The sequence below is a fragment of the Lemur catta genome, chromosome 6, assembly GCF_020740605.2.
Source record: "Lemur catta isolate mLemCat1 chromosome 6, mLemCat1.pri, whole genome shotgun sequence".
Lineage (NCBI taxonomy): Eukaryota > Metazoa > Chordata > Mammalia > Primates > Lemuridae > Lemur > Lemur catta.
In genome coordinates, this window is record NC_059133.1 from 47,318,513 (window position 1) to 47,339,055 (window position 20,543).

The 20,543-nt window shown below is 39.9% G+C and overlaps 1 protein-coding gene across 1 annotated transcript in view; it reads left to right on the plus strand.

Annotated features, from left to right (window-relative positions):
* Positions 1-20,543, plus strand: part of GNS (glucosamine (N-acetyl)-6-sulfatase) — a 33,952-nt gene that overhangs the window by 9,460 nt on the left and 3,949 nt on the right. Inside the window, exons 4-13 of the mRNA XM_045553436.1 lie at positions 420-485; positions 899-997; positions 2,690-2,857; positions 4,503-4,585; positions 5,702-5,820; positions 7,804-7,907; positions 13,020-13,121; positions 15,984-16,091; positions 17,082-17,192; positions 19,069-19,229. Coding sequence (XP_045409392.1) covers positions 420-485; positions 899-997; positions 2,690-2,857; positions 4,503-4,585; positions 5,702-5,820; positions 7,804-7,907; positions 13,020-13,121; positions 15,984-16,091; positions 17,082-17,192; positions 19,069-19,229 — 1,121 coding nt within the window. The remainder of the gene's footprint in view (positions 1-419; positions 486-898; positions 998-2,689; positions 2,858-4,502; positions 4,586-5,701; positions 5,821-7,803; positions 7,908-13,019; positions 13,122-15,983; positions 16,092-17,081; positions 17,193-19,068; positions 19,230-20,543) is intronic.

Below are 20,543 nucleotides of genomic sequence, written 5' to 3' on the forward strand. Positions count from 1 at the left end.
GCCACTGTAGCATGAAAGCAGTCACAGACTACATAACTGAATGAGTGTGGCTGTGTTCCAATAAAACTTTCTGTACCAAAATTTAAATTTTATCTAATTGTCACATTTCACAAAATAGTCATCTTTTGGGTGGTTTTTATATTTTTCAATGGTTAAAAAAAATTCTTACCTTGCTGGTCATACAAAACAGTTGTCAGGCCAGATTCAGCTCAGTGGCTTTAAGTTTGTCAACTCCTGCTTTTTAGAAGTTCCTAGGATTATAGAGTTTACTTTTTGATTAGTTTATTTAGGAAAATCGAACAGCTACCATGTTTCAGGCCCTGGTCTAAAAAGATTCCAAAAGTTTCCTATTTCTTTCAGTTCTGGTCATTTCAAAGTACTTCTAATGTCCTACTTGTCTTTTTTTTTTTTTTTTCCAGTATGGAGCCCCAGGTGCCGGTGGACTAGAACATGTTCCTCTGGGCTGGAGTTATTGGTATGCTTTGGTAAGTGATTATTGAAGTGAGTGACAGTTACAGCCCTACAAGATGCAAAATATGTTTACTCTCTGATGTAGCTCTGACATTGACATAACTATTTTATTTTACAACTAGCAATTTTATCTCCTTAAAAGAAAGTCTGTTGACTTGTGAGTCACTCGTTTCTGAGATGTTTTTCTTGCATTGCACAAGGTTTAGCAATGTAGTTTGCTGTTCTACCTGATCCAGTTTTTTAAACTAGAACATATTATTGAAACAGTCTTTAATAAAACTCTAGTCAAAAAATCCAATTCAATATTGAGTCATTACCTTTTTTATGTCTTATCACTGTTTAAACAGAGCATATTTTAGCACAGCATGAATTCAGGCTATAATTTTGTGTACTGACCTAACAAATTTTACTTTCCTCTTTTTAATAGGAAAAGAATTCTAAATACTATAATTATACCCTATCTATCAATGGGAAGGCACGTAGGCATGGTGAAAATTACAGTGTGGACTACTTGACAGATGTTTTGGTGAGTTGCTGAAGCTCTCTGTAACTCTGTCCTTGCAGGTTTGGCTTACATGTGATTGAACTCTCTGCCTAGAAAACCTGTAGGCTTATTTGTTTGTGTTGAATAATGGAAATGCATAATAACTTGGTCTAACTGCCATAGAGTATTTCCAGCTGATTAAAAACTCCTGAGGGTATTTTTCTTTGTGTATCAGCCAGGCTCAGATCTAATTTTCATAAAATTCCAGCAGCAAATCCCTTTTCTGAAGATTATGTCTTCTGAAGATTATAATCTCTACCATTGTAGAGATTACTTTGTAGAGGTTTTACTTGGTAGGAGTCCCTATTTTAACCCCAGTTTTACTGATAAGCTACAAGATGGCAGCTTCACAGGCTCCATCATGAGGATGGAGGGATAGAGATTTTGGGGTTCTTTGGGCATTATGTATTTGTATATAAAAATTACTGAAAGCAGGTGAATTGTTACTGACTTTCCTGTCCTGAGACATTTCCAGTGGTAACCTTCCACAGAGCATTCATTCACCAAATAGTTCAGCATCTTGTACAGCAGGTGTTTAGCAGTAAATGAAGCAAAGTCCCTGATTCTGTGGAAGGTAATTTCCTAGTCGCAGATTTTATGTATGCCACATATATATAGATACACACATTCATTTGTTGCCTCATCAGATGGTCATCAGAGAATAAGGCAGGGTATGGGGTTACTCAGGTAACATTTAAGTGAAACCCTAAGTAGGTGAGAATGAGCTACACAGATCAGGGGAAAGAGTGCCACAGGCAGAGGGAACAATAAGTGTGAGGACCCTGAGGCAAGAGCATGGCTGGAATATTTGAGAAACCGCAAGGAAGCTGATGAGACTGGAATAAAGTTAAGTAGGGGGGAGAGTGATAGGAAATAGATACAGTCAGTATGTTCTGAGTTAGTGTTGGGAATAAATGAAGACATAAATAAACTGGAACAATGAAAAACGGCATTATGTAGGGTGCTTTCATTTTCATGAAGTATATCCTAGGCAGGGCTCGGTGGCTCACACCTGTAATCCCAGCACTTTGGGAGGCCAAGGCAGGAGGATCACTTGAGGCCAGGAGTTCAAGGTTACAGTGAGCTATGATAGTACCACGGTACTCTTAAAAATAAAGAAGTATCTTCTGATAAGCAAACAAAAAATGGTAAGTCCATATAAATGAAAGCCCTAGTGGGATGTATTTGTATGTAACATTATTCATTTAGCTTAGCTACTTCAGCTGGAATAATATATGACATCTGCTTTCTATATATTTTCATAAGGGTAAGGTAACTTAATCCACCTTGCCCACTTTTTGCAATTAGGTTGACTTTCTATTTATATTCTCGAAGGCATCAAGTGTATATACTCTAAGCTCCGTTAATGGAAATTGATACTAAAATGGCCAAATTACTGTTTCTTTCCTTGAGGGAGACATAATTTTTAGATCATGTAAAATCATCAGTTGCTCTCTTATGATGGTATACTTTTCAATTTTTTATTTTGAGTATTACCTAAAAACCAAACATATATGTTTCAACAACGTGCCTGCAAATGACTGTGACATAAGATCACGTGCTAAGATTAAAAGCTGATGTGACCCTGTACTCTCTGCTCACCAGAGGACATTCATCTATTAAGTACTCAACTGTTGGGTAGGGTAGGAGATGACAAATCTTTGTATGTGTCAGGCTAATGTCTCCTTGGACTTCCTGGACTACAAGTCCAACTCTGAGCCCTTCTTCATGATGATCGCCACTCCAGCGCCTCATTCGCCCTGGACAGCCGCGCCTCAGTACCAGAAGACTTTCCAGAACGTCTTTGCACCAAGAAACAAGAACTTCAACATCCATGGAACGGTACTGTCCCCTAATCCTTGAATTCGACCATACACATGTAATTAACTGCAATATAGTTGTCAGGAAGCCTTTGAACTTTGTAATGGGTTTTTCTTCACGATCTTTTGAAGGTAATTATACCCGTTCGTAGTACAACAGTATAAACTTTTGCTTCTCAAGTACAGGTAAGGTTATACATCCAGTGAGCAGCTGGAGAGTCCACAGGGAATGGTGAAGAAATGCCATCTTTCCCAGTGACAAGAGTATTACTCAGGCTGTCCTCGTAACCTCTGTGTTGGCCCTCCTCCCTCCTGGCAGAGGCTGAGACACATTCCTGGGGACCGAGCTGGCCTGCAGCAGCCTCTAGATGGCCCTCACTAGCCCAAGGCATGGGCAGCAGGGGGTGGCACTGTGCAGTGTGGTTGGGAAGAGAAGTTCAATGGAAAAGTGAACCAGAACGAGGGACATAATTAAAAGCCATAACAACCTAAGTATTTGCCTCATGTGCCATTTACTTATATTTCCTTTGGCACAGAGTATAGGCAGTCCTGGTTGAAAGGCAAAAGGCTTCCACTGCCTCAAGCCTGTTACCCCAAAATTGTAATTGCTTGTAAGGTTATAGAAAGAATGAGTCTTAAAGTCAGACTCGGCACTAATACTTTCTAGCTCAGTGACCTGACAATGAATAAGTTGTTTAATTTCATTTTTTCCCTCTAAAGTGGGAAATTCTGATCCCTCATTTGACTACTGTATGACAAGTGCATAGGAACATTTAGCATACTCCCTGGCAGATTGTAGGTATGTGCTTGTTAAATATGATTTTAAAGCTGAGTGAACTGGGTTTTAAATTAGAGGGCTATTCTCAAGCTATGCTCCAAAAGAAATTAATAGTCATTCCGGTGACCAAGTTAAGTTTGGAAACTTTGGGTTAAATAAGTCACTCTGCTGCTGAACTTCTTGGTTATTCATGGTCTGATGTGAATTTCCAACAGGAAGATACGCTATCATAGCATTTCTCAAACTTATCTACTAAAGAGCACTTTGAGAAGCCTAGTTTGGAAGATGGTGGCTTAGGGTTTTATAAATAAAGAGGAGAGAATAAATGGTGTATGGGAATGTTTTTTTTTTTTTAATTATGACTTTTTTATTTAAATGGAAGTACTCTCTAGATTTGGACTTGAAGTTTTAGGAAATTGCTGTGATGGGATTTTTCCCAAGGAGCTAAGTTGATCAGTATCTTGGGGAGTAAAATAGAGGGTGATGGAATGATGACTTACTAGACAAAACTTAGAAGAAGGTAAAGTTAATATTTATCTATTTGTAGCATAAGATCAAAGTTGTAAATTGAATCTCATTTTAGCCAGTAGTTTCCCAGTGACATCCTCTAATATCCTGTAATGCTGCTAACAAAGGAGTCAAGGCTTTTTATGGTTTGGAAGGTGGTGGGAAGCTGAAGAATGAATGATAGAGCTAATCTGCAGAAGTTTCTTTTTTAGGAATGCGGAGGAAGAGAGAAAAGGTCTGATATTGCTTAAATAGTTTCCAGTTAGTTCCTTTTAGCTAAAGTGTGAATGAAATGATCCTATTTGTTTTCTACTCTAGTAATCCAGTAGTTTATTGGACTGTGGTTACTTGGTGTTAATATTTTTTTTCTTCTAAATTTTAGAACAAGCACTGGTTAATTAGACAAGCCAAGACTCCAATGACTAATTCTTCAATACAGTTTTTAGATAATGCATTTAGGAAAAGGTAAGAGCTGCTGCTGCTTTCTCAATCTGAGTGGTTTTGAGGACCCTCCAAATCAGCTCATGCACGGGGGGCTGCACCACGTTGTTATCTTTGAAACAAAAACAGAAGCAGGGATTCTTTTACACTCAGGTGTATGAGGTGGCCTTTGGACCGCAGGACTAACTAAACCATCTATTTTTAAGTCTTGTTAAAGAGTATTGCAATGGGCACACTTGTAGCTTTGACTTGGGTGGTGCAAAGGCAATTTATGTGACCAAAGCGTTTGTACGCCTATAATATTCTGATTAAAAAAAAAACAAAGAGTTTTCCAGACTTGAACCATTTGGTAGAAATTTTTTTTTCCTGTGTTTAAAGAAAAGGTCACTTGGTAAAAAATAAGCCAAAATATTTGACAAAATACCCAAAGGCTTAGACTAGAGCAAAATATTTGCCTTTGCTGTTTAGAATTTTCAAGAATTCTTTTAAGTAAATTTTTAAAAATCCATTAGTTTCTTATAGGAAGTGTGTAGTTTAGACCAGAGATCAGTAAACTTTTCCTGTAAAGGGCCAGATAATAAACACTGTAGGCTTGCAGGCCATATATTCTTTGTCACATCTACTCAACTCTGCCGTTGTGGCACAAAAGGAGCCCTAGACAATATGTAAGTGAATGAGTGTGGCTGTGTTCCAATAAAACTTTATAAAAAGAGACAGCAGGCAAGCTTTGGCCCATGAGTTATAGTTTGCCAACCCCTCATTTAGACTATTAAACTCTTTGTAGCACAGGCCTATCTGAATTGATCTGTAGTATTCTGTACTGAATTGACAACTTTCTCTTCTGATTGCCTCTACTCTCATTGCCAGTGGCAATGAAAAATAAAGGTAACGGCTTATAAAAAGCCTAGTTTATTTCTTTGGAAACAGTTAACTTTGGAATGAATTAATTTCCTTCTGGAATTTTCTGATGTGTTTTTTCCCTTGGGGGGTCTGGGCAACAGATTTAGGATTTGAGTTTTGGGGGAGATTGGTTTTGAGTTTTGGGGGGGATAGAGGGTCTTTGTTTTTGCCTTTTTGTGAGATAGCAATACCTCAGCCATTGCCCCTGAAGTCCCATTTCCACCCTCTGTTCACATCCAGGTGGCAAACTCTACTCTCAGTTGATGACCTTGTGGAGAAACTGATCAAGAGATTGGAGTTCACTGGGGAGCTCAGCAACACTTACATCTTTTATACCTCAGACAATGGCTATCACACAGGTAAGAGGCAGGGTTAGTACTCCTATGGCCTTTGAGAGCATGTCTTTGCTCTTTCACCCAATCAGTAGCCCTGGCAGGGAGTTCTAGTCCTTTATAGCCATGGACATGCCAGAGGGAGAGTCTTGCCCTCAGCACCCTCTGGTTAGAGAGCCACATCATTCCCACATGGAGAAACCAGGTTTCATTATTTGCTGTTTCATATGCTAAATTACATGGTGTGCTAAGAACTGGAGTGGAGCAGGAACTTGATGGGTTGGAGGCAACTTCATGGAAGACATTCTAGACAGCAAGACTAAGAGAAGGTTGCCTTGAAGGAAAAACTCTTGCTAAATTGCAGAATTATTTTGGGGGGTGTTTTTTCAAAGCTGCAATATGAGTCAGCTACATGTCCTTGACTTTCATCCTTTCTAGTTGGACCTTCTGTAGTTTAACAAATGCTTTCTTCTTTCTCTATCTATAAATTTCCTTTTGAATGGAATTAACCTGAGGCTTGCTTGTATAGGAGCATATTGATCAGGCATTTAATGTATTGTTTATATTTTTAAACACTCAAACTAGAGGCTAGTGAAATAGCCCCCATTTTCCAGCTTAGATTTTTCAGCAGCACGTAGCCAGTCTTTTGAATTCTTCCTACCTTCCCTGTGTTTTTCCTTTTTTGCTAGAAAGTTTTGAAGCAACTCCCAGACACATAATTTCATACATCAGCACCTGATTGTGCATCTGACTTGCTTATAATGTATCAAGATCCAGATACCTTTAGTATCCATACTACCTTTAGTTTTTATGTCTCTTAAGTCTATCATTTGCCACTGATTTACTGGGAAAAGTGAGTCTTATGTCCTTTAGAAGGTCTCATTCTGAATTTGGCTAATTGCTGTCCTGTGCTGCCTTAATGTGTTCATTTCTACTTAGCATTTCCTATAGATTGGTAGTTAGATTAGGGACATGATAGAAATTTGCATTTTCAGGCAAGAATGCTTCCTCAGTGCTGCTGCTGTGTGCTTCCTATTGCGTCGTGTCATGAGACCCATGGTGACTTTTAGGATGCTAGTGTTGATTGATGGCTGAGGTGATTTCAGCCTAAGCCTTTCCTGTGAGCCTTTCTGTCATCCCATTGATGATTGTTGCTTAAATCCATTATTCCCTTAGAAATTGCAAAATGTTGACTTCATAATCCTGTCCGTCCTTTTGTGTCTATTAGCTGGAATTCCTCAGAGAAGAATTTCCCCTCATCAATTATTTGATTATCTTAAAATGCAGTTCATTCAGGAGAGACAGGATAAATGTTTTTGTTCCTTTATTTGGCAGTTTTTGGAGGAACCTCATTCAGTTGTGATCAGATTGAGTATCATGCATAAATCTATATGTACGTATGTGTTGGTACTTTCCAGTCATCATTTTTGCTCAGTTTGTCCTATCATAGACCAGGGAGTCCCTTCTAGTCATTTATTTAGAGATGATCTCATTGGTTTTCCTGCCTTGTAATAATAAGAGACTCAGGCAAACTTAAGTTTTCTGTTAAAACACCAGAAATATAGGCCGGGCGTGGTGGCTCACGCCTGTAATCCTAGTACTCTGGGAGGCCGAGGTGGGTGGATCGCTCAAGGTCAGGAGTTCAAGACCAGCCTGAGCAAGAGTGAGACCCCGTCTCTACTAAAAATAGAAAGAAATTATCTGGCCAACTAAAAATATCTATAGAAAAAAATTAACCGGGCATGGTGGCACATGCCTGTAGTCCCAGCTACTCTGGAGGCTAAGGCAGTAGGATTGCTTAAGCCCAGGAGTTTGAGGTTGTGCTGTGAGCCAGGCTGACGCCACAGCACTCTAGCTAGGGCCACAGAGTGAGACTCTGTCTCAAAAAAAAAAAAAAAACCACCAGAAATAGTAGAACAAAGTTGTTTGAGTTTTTGCTGTTATTAAAATGAATGAAATGAATATGACCAATTCTTGGCTCCATCTTTACTCTCTTTGTTTTGTTTCCAGGACAGTTTTCTTTGCCAATAGACAAGCGACAGCTATATGAGTTTGATATCAAAGTTCCACTGTTGGTTCGAGGGCCTGGGATTAAACCAAATCAGACAAGCAAGGTAGGTGCCTGACAAGCTGGTGCTGTGTGTACAGGTGGGCACTTGCCTGAGAAAATAAGGCTATTCCTCCTGGGAGGAGACTGGTTAAGTTTCTCTTCCCGTGAGGATGAAGGCTGATCAGCGTATGATCTTTTCGGTGTGTTTATGAGCCTTAGAAACAGTGATTCCTTTTTTTTCCTTTTTCACTCCCTACCACCCCATTAACTTTATTTTCCCCCCATACGTACGTGTCACATCACCATGCATAGCTTTTCTTTGTCTTTCAAGACTAGATTTTACTTTGTCCTGGAGCAGTGACCCACAGAGATTGCTCTTCAAAATCGCCCTCTGAAATTGTGAAGAAGAAAAATGGTATGTGCTCGAGCAGCATCCAGAAAGATTCCTATTGACTCACTTCATCTGGAACAGGGACCCAGCATTTGCCTTTTTTCTTTCTTGAAGTTCACAGGTGATCCTGAGAGGCTGCCTGGTTTGGGGCCCACTGTCCTGTAGAGCAGAGCTCCTCAGGCTTTGCTGTGTTTGTGGATCTCCTGTGGATCTTGTTAAAATGCAGATTCTGATTCTCCATTTCTGACCAGCTTCCCAGTGATGGTCAGCTGCTGGTCTGACCTCACTTTGAGGGTAGGGCTATCGAAAACATGTCCTCTGAGATTTAGCCTCTCCCTGTGCAGGATTCTCTCTTACTAATGCTTTCTTGCTTTCCTGGTTCTCCTCCTAGAACTGTCATAATGTACTACATTCTTCTGTTATTGTTTCCGCTTGGTTTTGATGTCTTTTTCCAGACTCAGGGCCTAGCAATGAGGCACTTTGTTCCTAGAGATCATGGGCACCTTGATCCAAAAACACTGTCCTCTAACACTCATGAGATATGAATTCATAGGCACTGCCAATTGTGTCTTCTCTCCTTCTGTATATCACAATTTCACTCCCAGCTCTGTGAGACCAAAGAAAATGAGCAAATACATAATTGAAGCTAAAATTGAAAAGAGAGGTTTCCCCTCTGAGAAGTCACTTTGGACTTCTGCACCCACCTGGGGTCGATGCCCCTCCTGTGACTGTTCCCAGCTGACCCTCACACTTATCACACCCTGTCCGGTTGTACCTTTTCTACTCTAGGATGTCCTAGAAAAAAGGAACTATAAGGTGAGATACCTGGCCCCTAACATACACTGGGGGGCATCCATGTTGGTTGAATGGATTTTGCCAAGGTCACACAGTATGTGGCAGAATAAGGACTGAAAATTAATTATGTCTCTTTTCAAAATCCATGGTTTTTAATACTGCTGTGCTGGCAGATGTAGTTTGAGAAGTATGAAGTGCCCCAGCTTTCCTCTAGCACAAGAATGTCAGAGACAGTGGGTGATTGATCACTTGTTGGCAGCGCAGTTGTCTCAGTGCCAGGCGTGCTGTGTGAGTGGCACGGGGTGGTGAGGAGGGCATAATGAGCTGAGCTGTCAACAGCCTGACAGCCAGAGCAGCGCACGTTTGACTGACTGGTGGACTTAGCTATGTGTCGGCCGTCTGGGAGAGCAGAGGCAGGTCGCATGTGTGGATGCCAAAGATTGACTGTCGATGTTTCCTCCTCTGGCTGGAAATTAATCTAGCTTTCGATTTGGTAGTAGAAGTTCTGCAAAACGGGTTCTAGTAAGGAAAAGGCTAGTAGGAAAACTAGAATGACACGTCATGGTCCAGGAGTAATAGAACTGAACCTGGGAGTCAGGAACGTTGCCTGTTGGCTTTCGACAAAATATGCCTCTTTTTCCCTACTTGTGAAAGTAGGAGGCTGTTGGGGCTGAGAGACAAATCCAGCCGAAGCAGCCCCGGATTTGGGGGGTTCTCTGCTTTCTCATGCAGTTGCAGCGCTTTTTTGCTAAAGGGATCTGGAGTGCTTTCTGGTGTGTTTAGAGCGTTTTCATTAGTAGCCTACATGAATTCTTTAACATCAGGACTTGAGTGTCTGTTTGGAAACCTGATATGTTCTTCTGAGAGCCCATTGCCACCTTGTTCTTTTCAGTAATTATGTAGCACTTTCGTTCTTCTAGAGCTAAAAACTAAGAGCAATTTCAAACTGAGAGAGTATGATTTATGAAATAATTTACTTTTGGTTTTCTCAAAGCTTTTTCTATTCCAATCCATAAATGAATTTTTAAGTTTATACTTAGTAGTAAAAGCAATATCCTAAAACTTGAATGTTTCCAGAATTTATTACAGTGATGAGTCCGTAGAATCCATTCTAATTCTTGGTTGTGTAAAAACCAGAGGTGTAGGTATAATTCTCTCTTTAATTCTTCATTTATACTCAGTATCTACTAAAAGTCTCCCATCTCCTGATATAGTATACTTATTTTGAGACTCTCTGCTTCATAGTCAAATAAAACTCTAGAAGAGGAGAGAATTTATCCATCTTTTTTAGGGAAGATGTGATAATTATAGATATCTGGGAAGAAAGAGTCCTGGGGTGATGGGTGTTTATAGTACTTGTGGCAAATCTTAGTGACTCTTGAGTTATACTGGAACTTACAGACCTCTCTCCATAGAGCAAAATGCTATTAGAGCCTCCCATTGTACAGCTCATGGCTTGAGGCAATTTTTAGTGAGATGGCAGTCACCATTTTATATCTCTGTGGCTTTTATTATTTTAGTGTTTCCCCATTTTTCTTTTCTTTTTTTTTTCTTTGAGACGGGATCTCATTATGTTGCCCTGGGCTCAAGCAATCCTCCCACTTGTGCCTCCCAAGTTGCTGAGACTGTAGTTGCATGCCACCATGCCCAGCCCCCTTGTTCTTATAAAATTGCCTTGGACATGTTAGTGGTACATGTGGAATTGGCTTCAATTAATTCATGCTGGGGACATCAATGAAGATCTGTTAGTCACCCTTCAGAGTCTGTGGATGCCTTGTTGTTTTGATCTAATTCTGGAGATCCTGTCTCCTTTTTTCTCTCCTTTTCTGCCATGATCTCCTCCATTTTCACACTCACCCTTGATGACTGACTATATTCCAAGCTGCTCAGTTTGCCTGGGGGACTTGGAACTAGGAAAGCTATCTGTAACAGTGGGTCTTGCATAATCCCTGGAGACAGAGTTTTTGTGGTTTTCTCTTTTCCTCAGTAACATATGGCTTGCCTTAACCCTGCATTGTTGGCCACCGAATGGTAATTTCTGACAGCTGCAGAGTTAAAGCTAATTGATTCAGAGCCAGGATATATATCACTCTGCCCTCTAAGAGCTATGCTCGTCAGGAAACCTGGCCCCTGATGCACAATGCTCTGAAGATGTTTTCTTGCCTTTCATATCTGTACTTCTGGTTTTATTTTTAAATTAAAAATGTCAGAGTTAGTTGATACATGTCTCTCTCTTTTCTTTTTTTTTAAATATCCCTGTTATGCCTTTCCTAAGATGATCTAAGTTTTCACAACAATTTTGAAGACTATAAAAAGGGGGAAATACTGCATCCTAGTATTGTGGTAGGGAGTAAATGAAAGTAAACATTAAATACCTGGCACAGAGTAGGTGTTAAAAGCTGTTATGCCTTTCCTAAGATGATCTAAGTTTTCACAACAATTTTGAAGACTATAAAAAGGGGGAAATACTGCATCCTAGTATTGTGGTAGGGAGTAAATGAAAGTAAACATTAAATACCTGGCACAGAGTAGGTGTTCAGTAAACTTTGCTCCCAGTTTTTCTCACTTCCCCTTTGTTTCCCTGATGGATTGTTTTTATAACTCTAACGCTTTTCTAGCCTGTGATCAAGTGACTTCTAGGCCCATGCTTAGGTTCTGTTTAGGCCTGCACTGTCCACTGCAGCAGCCACCAGCCACTTGTGGCTGCTGAGCATTTGAAATGTGGATGTTCCAAACTGAGATCTGTTATAATTATAAAATACCAGAATCCAAAGACTTGGTTCAAAAAAAAGTAAAATTTCATTATTTTTTATATTGTTTACATGTTGAAATATTACATGCTGAAGTATTATTCATATATGTTTACATATTGGGTTAAATATATACAATGAATCTCACCTGTTTCTTTTTACTTTAATGTGGTTATTAGGCAATGTTAAGTTACATATGTGGCCCCCTTTGTATTTCTATTGGACTATGCTGATTTAGGTCCTGTAGAGGCATTGCATTCAGAAAGAAAATGGTCTAATAAACCAAGGAAATAAGTCAAGGTATAAGTGCAGGACAGTGTCTTTAATTTTTAGAATTTTTTTTTTTTTTTTTTTTTGAGACAGAGTCTCACTCTGTTGCCCTGGTTAGAGTGCTGTGGCGTCAGCCTAGCTCACAGCAACCTCAAACTCCTGGGCTCAAGCGATCCTCCTGCCTCAGCCTCCCGAGTAACTGGGACCACAGGCACATGCCTGTGCCAATTTTTTCTATATATTTTTAGTTGTCTGGTTAATTTCTTTCTATTTTTTGATAGAGATGGGGTCTCGCTCTTGCTCAGGCTGGTCTCGAACTTCTGGCCTCATATGATCCTCCTGCCTCCACCTCCCAGAGGACTAGGATTACAGGCATGAGCCAGTGCACCCAGCCTGAGGAAACTTTTATTGATACATTGTTTGAATAAGTTTTCTGCAGCCTTCACAGCCTATTGCAAACCCTTTTTTTTTTTTTTTTTACCAGTGTTGTCACTTTGAAAAACTATAAAAATGGCTAATAATCCTCATTGGTGTCAAGCATTCAGTCTTTGAGACTTTCAAAAATGTCAGGAGTACATTTGAAGTCAAAATTAGTGAACTTGTCTGAATAATCAAGTTAGAAGACACATTCTATAAAATAATTAGGCCAACATTCTGATGATTAATTACAAACTCAAAACCATCCAAAAGGAGTTTTTTAAAAATGTTGTGATCAATAATAGTATGGGTAGAATAAATATATAACTCTCCAGGAAGCTATATTACAAGCCTTATAAACCTTTATTTTTTTAAGTTGTTATAGTTATGTTTGAATGTATGAATCAGTAAGACCAAAGTAAGTATGGACTGAACAAAGGGTAATAGTAAGAGCTGTTTGTCTCATAGGTGGGGTGGGGAAGACAGCTTAGTAGAAATAGAATGGGAAAATGAAACCAGTGTGTTCTAGATTGTTTTTTCCTCATTTTCATAGTTGCTCGTTGCCAACATTGACTTGGGTCCTACTATTTTGGATATCGCTGGCTACAGCCCGAATAAGACACAGATGGATGGAATGTCCTTATTGCCTATTTTGGTGAGTATAAAGCCCTCGATCAGGCCTAAGCCAAGACTGAAATAAATTCCAGGTTGTGCAGAGACTTAAAAATTTAAATCTTAAATAATACTATTTTAAAATTGGGGGCAGAGAATAGAATTTTTCTCTGAACTTGTGGTGGGAAGGAATTTTCTAAAAAAGATTGGACCACATAGGAAATTTAGTTCTCTTTCCTCTCCTCTCTCCACACCCCTCAACACCCCCCATAAGTAAAAACAGGTGACAAATTGGGAAAACATTTGCAACATGTGTGAAAATTGGAAATTAGACCTAACATGAGTTCTTAGCAAAGACTGATCCTAGTAGAAAAACGGGCAAAAAAACCTAACTAATCAACTCACAGAAGAATTAAAAATGGCCAAAGTAATTGCAAAAAGATTACTTCAGTGCTAATCAAAAGAAGTAACTTAACTGAAGGAGGCTTTTATCATCTGTTAACTGGCAAAGATTTAAAGATGATTCCTAGAATGTGCAAAAGTCTGAGAAATTGGAAATTACCCATATACTTTTTGCAGAAGTGTAATCAGGAGGCCAGTTTAACAAGACATATCACTTCAGAGTATACACATCTAGCAGGTTCATCTGAAAATGTACATGTATTAATAGAGGAAAACTGAAAACCTATATATCCCATAGAAAATCGATTAAATTGTGGCACAATTAAACAGCAGAGTACTAAACCAATAGTAGGCGATGTAGATCTGTGTGCAGTGACTTGGGAAGATGCCTACCAACACAGCAGAGGGAGAAAAGGACATTTCACAACAGCATCTCTTCCCCATTAAGAATGTATGTGAATATGTCTAAGCATAGAGAAGTTTGGAAGGATCAGTACTAAAGTGTTTTAGCCATTCATGGTGACTGTCTCTGGGTCATAAAATTATAGGTGACCCTTAATGATTTGTCTGTTGTAATTTATTATTAGGTAGTATGTGATTCATACAAGAAAATACATGTAACTTGTTTTATAGTTTTGCCTCTTACATTCAAGTCCTTAGTGTATCTAAAATTGACTTTCTTGCATGGTATGAGTCAGGGATTCAGTTTCATTTTTTTCCTCTCTAGATACTAAGTTGACTTTTCTATGGTTCTGTCTATCCCTATACCAGTACCATTTTGCCTTAGAAAGCTGTATAATTAAATCTTTATTTGTATGGGCACGCCTCTCTCCTTATTGTTTTTATGGGAATCCTAGCTACTCTCTCCCATATAAACTTTGGAATCCGGTTTTCAGATTAGCTGAAAAATGTTGGCTTTTGGTTGGAACTGCATTTAATCTATACATTGGTTAAGGAAAATTTACATCTTTTAACTTTCTTCATACAAGTTTTACACTGTGTGCCTTGTTAAATTTATTTCTAATTAGAAAAAAACTTGATTCACTCTAAGGATAAAAATCATTATGCTTTGTATAATTTTTCTGCACAGTTCTGAAAGTACCACTTAAGACTTAGTTCTTTTCCTTGTTCGTGTTTGGTTTTGGGAGGTTATTCCAATGAAATATTAATGTATTAGAGCAGTTAAGTAGCCATGTGTGGATATTTAAATTAACGAAAATAAAAGGAAATTCAGTTCCTCATTTGCACTAGCCACACATATGCCCAGCTCAGTAGCCATCACATTGAACAGTGCAGATAGAGAACACTTTAGACAGAAAGTTCTGGACCAGCAGTTGGCAAACTATAACCTGTGGGCCAAATCCAGCTCAGCCCGTGTTTTTGTAAATAAAGTCATATTAGAGCACAGCATACTCACCCACTTACGTATTGCAGATGGCTGCTTTCCTGCAATAGCAGCAGACCTGAGTAGGTGTGAGAGAGACTGTATAGCCACAGAGCCTTAATATTTACTCTCTGGCCTTTTATAGAAAAAGTTTAATGACCCCTCCAAACCGCGAGCTCAAACTTGGTCACACATTAAATCACTTGGGAAACTAAAATACTAATGCCTGGGTCCCACCCCCAGAGAGTCTGATTTAATTGGCAAGAAATAGAACCTGGCCCTTGTGACACATATTTCAAATTCCCCTGGTGATTTTAATATGCAGCAAAGCTCAAGAACCATTGATCTAGACTCCTGGATACTCTTTTCTCCTCTGGACATTGTGACACTCGGGTGGGGGGTTTTGAAATTGACTCAAGTATGGCAGATAAGCTTCCCCCTGGCTCCAGCTTTCATGTGGTGAGCCACCACACCTAGCCCCATGTTCTTTTGATCCAAAATTTGCTCTTTGTCCTAGATCCTTCCTCCTTTCATCATTCGTGTGCCTGTCTTAAGCTTTCCCATTTCAAATGTGGCTGCTGCTTTCCTTCCACACCACTGATGTGCAGTGAAAAGTAAATGAGTTTATGCCTGTATTTTACCTTCATTCTGACCACCAAGGTGTTTGAACCTGTTTAATCCTTAGCACACCAGCCCTGTTTAATATTTGTTTCTTTTTTGTCCTTGTGTGTGTTAGGTTATAAGTTCCTCAATATGGGCTTAGGACAATTCTTACGTAGGACATAGAAACAGTATTATTCATTCTAATCGGGAGTTTCAGTAACTTGCATTGTGACTTTGATTATGGCTTAGCTACTTTGTCAGTTTCCATTCCTGACCTGCTTCACAGAAACAGTCTGGGGAATGCATTTGACCATCACTTGTAAAGACTCTATAAGTACCAAACATGACAGTCAGTATCTTTTGCACGCACCCATTTTAGTCATTCCCTTTAGTTACTGAGTGAACTGTGCAGTTAGTCCTAACTCTCAAGTCCCCGTTAGCAGTAGAGTAAATAACTTTGTGATCTTTATCACAGTCTATATGCCTCACAGAAACCACTCTTGCTCTTCTTTCTAGAAAGGTGCCAGTAACCTGACCTGGCGATCAGATGTCCTGGTGGAATATCAGGGAGAGGGCCGTAACGTCACCGACCCAACGTGTCCTTCCCTGAGTCCTGGAGTATCTGTGAGTATAGCTTGAATTGGCTTAGACAGTTTTCTCTCTGACAGCGCAGCCGGGTGCTGGTTTAGATGTGTCAAGTATCGAAACCCTTAATTTGAGTCCTACTCATTTGTCATTTTACTGTGGGAGGTTAGTAGATGGACAAAGGTAAATCCAGTAATCCTGAAAATGATGCTGCTGACCTATCATCAGAATGTGTACTTTGAATTATTCCAATTTATGTAACAAGTACATATATCTGCCCATATTCTTACCTTATCAATTCTCCTTCCCCGTTTTCCTACCCCTCCCATTTTTTTATTAGGGGTATTACCAGGGCATCCATAGATGGGGTTCCGACTGGTAACTCTGCCATCTTGAGTGCCTCACATTAGTGGCAGCCAGGCAGGCCACAAGGGAGGTAACAGCCACACTGGCCTCCCTTTGGAGAGTGAGAAATGGGAGAGTCAACTCCAGATGGAAGCCTAACACCAAAGTGTTATGATATAGTAAAGAACCAGCCAAAAGTGGCATAACAGATCCTATGGAAGACTCAAAGAAATAAGTTAAAGTTAGGTCAGCTCTGGTAGTAAGAACACCCATAAATAATTTACCTGCAAGTGATCCTAGAAAGCTCATTTTAGCCTTTTCTCCAACCTTTTACAATGACAGTTCCTAATGGTCCTTAGAAATGACTCATTTGAGTATTGATTTCTTCGTCTTGCCAAGCAATACGTTTTACCAGTGTTCATTACAATAATTCTGGCAGGAGATTAGCAGACAAGGATGGCAGCAATCTACACATGGAACAAGCCACATACCTTAATCAAGTTAGCCATCAGTAAGGAACAAAGCCTCACATCTATTTTGATTTACTGGCTTCTCTGTGGAAGGTTTTTTAATTTCTATTAAATTGCATGCCTGGCATGAGCCAAATTGATTGCCCTTGTAGGCAACTAGATATTTGTTACTATGGAAAAACTATCTTCATTTAACTTTTTAAATATCCTACAGCAATGTTTCCCAGACTGTGTATGTGAAGATGCTTATAACAACACCTATGCTTGTGTGAGGACAATTTCAGCGTCGTGGAATTTACAGTATTGCGAGTTTGATGACCAGGAGGTAAGAGGGGCTTCTGCCTGGACCTCCCCGGCCCCTTTGTTGCCTTGCTTTGTTAGTTGGACTTGGTGGCATAAGAGCAATCCAAGGAGCATCTCCTAGAGGAGATGTGTGTTTCTATTCTGTACTTCAACTTAGGTTTCCTTCAGTTAAGAAAACAATCATAAGGCCATGCATGTCTCGTTTCTCTGTGAGTTTTCTGAATGAGGTTTTCTCCACTCCTGCCACCACGCAGACAGACATTTTCTTTTGCGTTCTTTTTTGAGACAGTCTTGCTGTGTTGCGCAGACTGGAGTGCAGTGATGTGATCATAGCTCACTGCAGCCCCACTCCTGCTTGAGTCACTCAAGCGAAGTGATTCTTCTGCCTCAGCCTCCTGAGTAGCTGGGACTACAGGCATGTGCCACCATGCCTGGCTAATTTTTCTTATTTTTTTTATTACAAATAGGGGTCTCGCTGTGTTGCCCAGGCTGGTCTTGAACTCCTGGCCTCAAGCGATCCTTCCACCTTGGCCTCCCAAAGTGCTGGGATTACAGGCTTGAGCCACCACACCCCAAACATACACTTTTTTTTTTTTTTGAAACAGGATCTCACTCTGATGCCTGGGTTAGTGTACAGTGGCATCATCATAATTCACTGCAGCCTCAAACTCCTGGGCTCACATGATCTTTCTGCCTCAGCCTCCCAAGTAGCTGGGACTACAGGCATGCACCACCACACTTGGCTAAGTTTTGTATTTTTTGTAGAGACGGAGTCTTGCTATGTTGTTTAGGCTGGTCTCAAATCCTGGGCTGAGGTGATCCTTCTAGCTTGGCCTCCCAAAGTACTGGGATTACAGGCATGAGCCACTGCGCCCAACCCAAACACATACTTTAAATGCACAGTTCACATTTTCAGATTGATAAATGCCTGGTCTGTTAGCTTCCCTGGTAGTTTGGGATGAAAGTGAAGCACCTCAACTTCTCTGGAGGTGAAATGAATTGGAGCATTTCCTGGAAAGCTTACCAGCAACTGACTTATTCAGAAACTCCTGTTCCCACCACAGCATAATCCAGTGCTGCTCAAACAGATTAGAGTGGGGTCAGAGGTCCAGGATTCCATCCTTGGAAGGAGGTGGGTTTTGGCCAACATATATCAATGTGTATTATCCGAGGGGTCCCACGGACGCCAGTCCCTTGTGGTTACTGTTTGTCAGCATGTGCTCTCCTGCCCCATCTGGCAACCCTCATCTGACCATATGGAGCAGATGCTCTTCTGTGTTTCTCACCATTCCATTTGCAGCTCATAAGCACTTTGGACAATAAGCAAGAGGGCCTCCCTCAAACTCAATTCCTATTTCCCCTCCCCCATAATGTTTATCAGTATCTAAAACCACTTTTTAAAATAGGAAAACTTAGCATTTGTATAATACAGGTTAGAATACTTTCATATCCATTCTCATTTAAATCTCACAATTCTAAGGCAAAAATAAGCCTTCTAACGTTAATTAACTCTCACTTCAGTAACTTTATCACTAAGTCTTATTTTGGAGACCTTGCCATTTGAGGATCCTGCCTTCTGTTCTCTACTCTAATTACAGAAGGTAAAAAGCTTCCTCCCCGTCCCCCTTCCAACTCTGCCTGAAGGCACAGGGTGTGCAGGAGGTCCCTTTCCAGCATGTGGCTACAGACTGAAGCAATTGAACCCCCAGAACAGATGTTCCATTGTCTCAAACGTATAGCTGGGCTCTTAGAGGATCTTGAGACTAGGCTGAAAGCCTCTGGGGCCTTGGTTTTTTATCTACTTGCTCCCTTCCCATTTAGAAATAATTCACATTAGGAATATTTCTTCAAATATAACCCTTATTCTTTTCTTTCCTCCATCCCTTCACTTTCTCTAGGTGTTTGTCGAAGTCTACAATCTGACTGCAGACCCAGACCAAATCACTAACATTGCTAAAAGTATAGACCCAGAGCTTTTGGGAAAGATGAACTATCGGTTAATGATGTTACAGTCCTGTTCTGGGCCAACCTGTCGCACGCCAGGGGTTTTTGACCCCGGGTGAGTTTCCTTCATTTCATTTCTCAGAAACCCCAATCACAGAAACTTAAATGTTTGCCAGTAAATTTAACATATTTAACAGACACAATGAAAACAGAAGGTATAAACTCAATTGTTGAAAAATATAAGCCCACTGCTCTGTATAGAGGTATAAAAGATGTTTATCACCTGCTAAGTCAGGTTTGTTCCTCCCACTCTGTACCTCTTAAACAGCCACTTCTCAGCAGTAGCCCTGGGCGTCAGGATACCATGCATTTGAGCCGCCTCTGGCAGGGAGCATGTCATTTATTTTTTGCTTGAAGACTTGAAGTTAAAAATCAAACTTTCACTGGGAAAGGATTATTTCAGTTCTTACACTTTGATGTAGGAGAGAAGGAAGAATGATGTCCTAAGTTGATGGAAAGTTGTGACTTAATTATTTATCCATCTTCATGTTAAATTTTATCTTCAGTCCAAATTAGAGACATTTATGTGAACGAGTAGAGAAACTAGATTATAGACTATTTATTAAAGAAATACAATATTTTCTTTTTAATAGTCTATATAGAGCCAAAGAGACATGGATACCAGTAAACTCAAACTAGATAACAATATAAAAAGACAATATTTATCATTATTTTATATCACTTAAACTAAATAACTTTTTTTATTTGGATAATCCCATTAGTACAATAAAACTGGTCAAGCATTTTGACCACCCAGCTTTGGTCTTCCCTCCAGGTTATTAGTGAAATAGATCCTAGCTTGGTGCCAGTTACTTGAAATAGGAAGTTCAGTTTCTAAAATAAAAACACAAGACTTCCAGTTGACAGGTGCTGATTTTGTACTTTTCTGCACCTACTTAGAGTGTTCTTTCAAATCAAATTAAATTGGGTGTCTATAGCAGTTGATACCTTTTAACCATATACTCTCTGACTGACTCTAGGAATTAAAAGCCAACATCTACCTAATCTTAATTGGAGGGGCAAGGGACTTGGACCTCTTGGGTTGTGATGTGTGGCGGAAGAGTCCCTGACCACTCCACTGCTAGAACATGGACCTGCCGTGCCGGCATCCAGTTGGCCAGTGCAAGGTGGATGCAGCCAGCTGCCTTGTTTCTTCTGAACATTTGTCTCTATTAGAAGGACTCAGTCAGAATTTCCCTACAGCTCTTAGAGCCCAAATAGGTAAATTTCAAATGAGGAACTTGAGTGTGGAGCTGTGATTTGCCCAGAGGTCACCCTATGAGGAACTTACATATCATGGTCTCCTATTTCCAAAACAACTTTTGTTTTTTTAACTAAATTGCCCATGTTCTAGAAGCTTATAACTAAT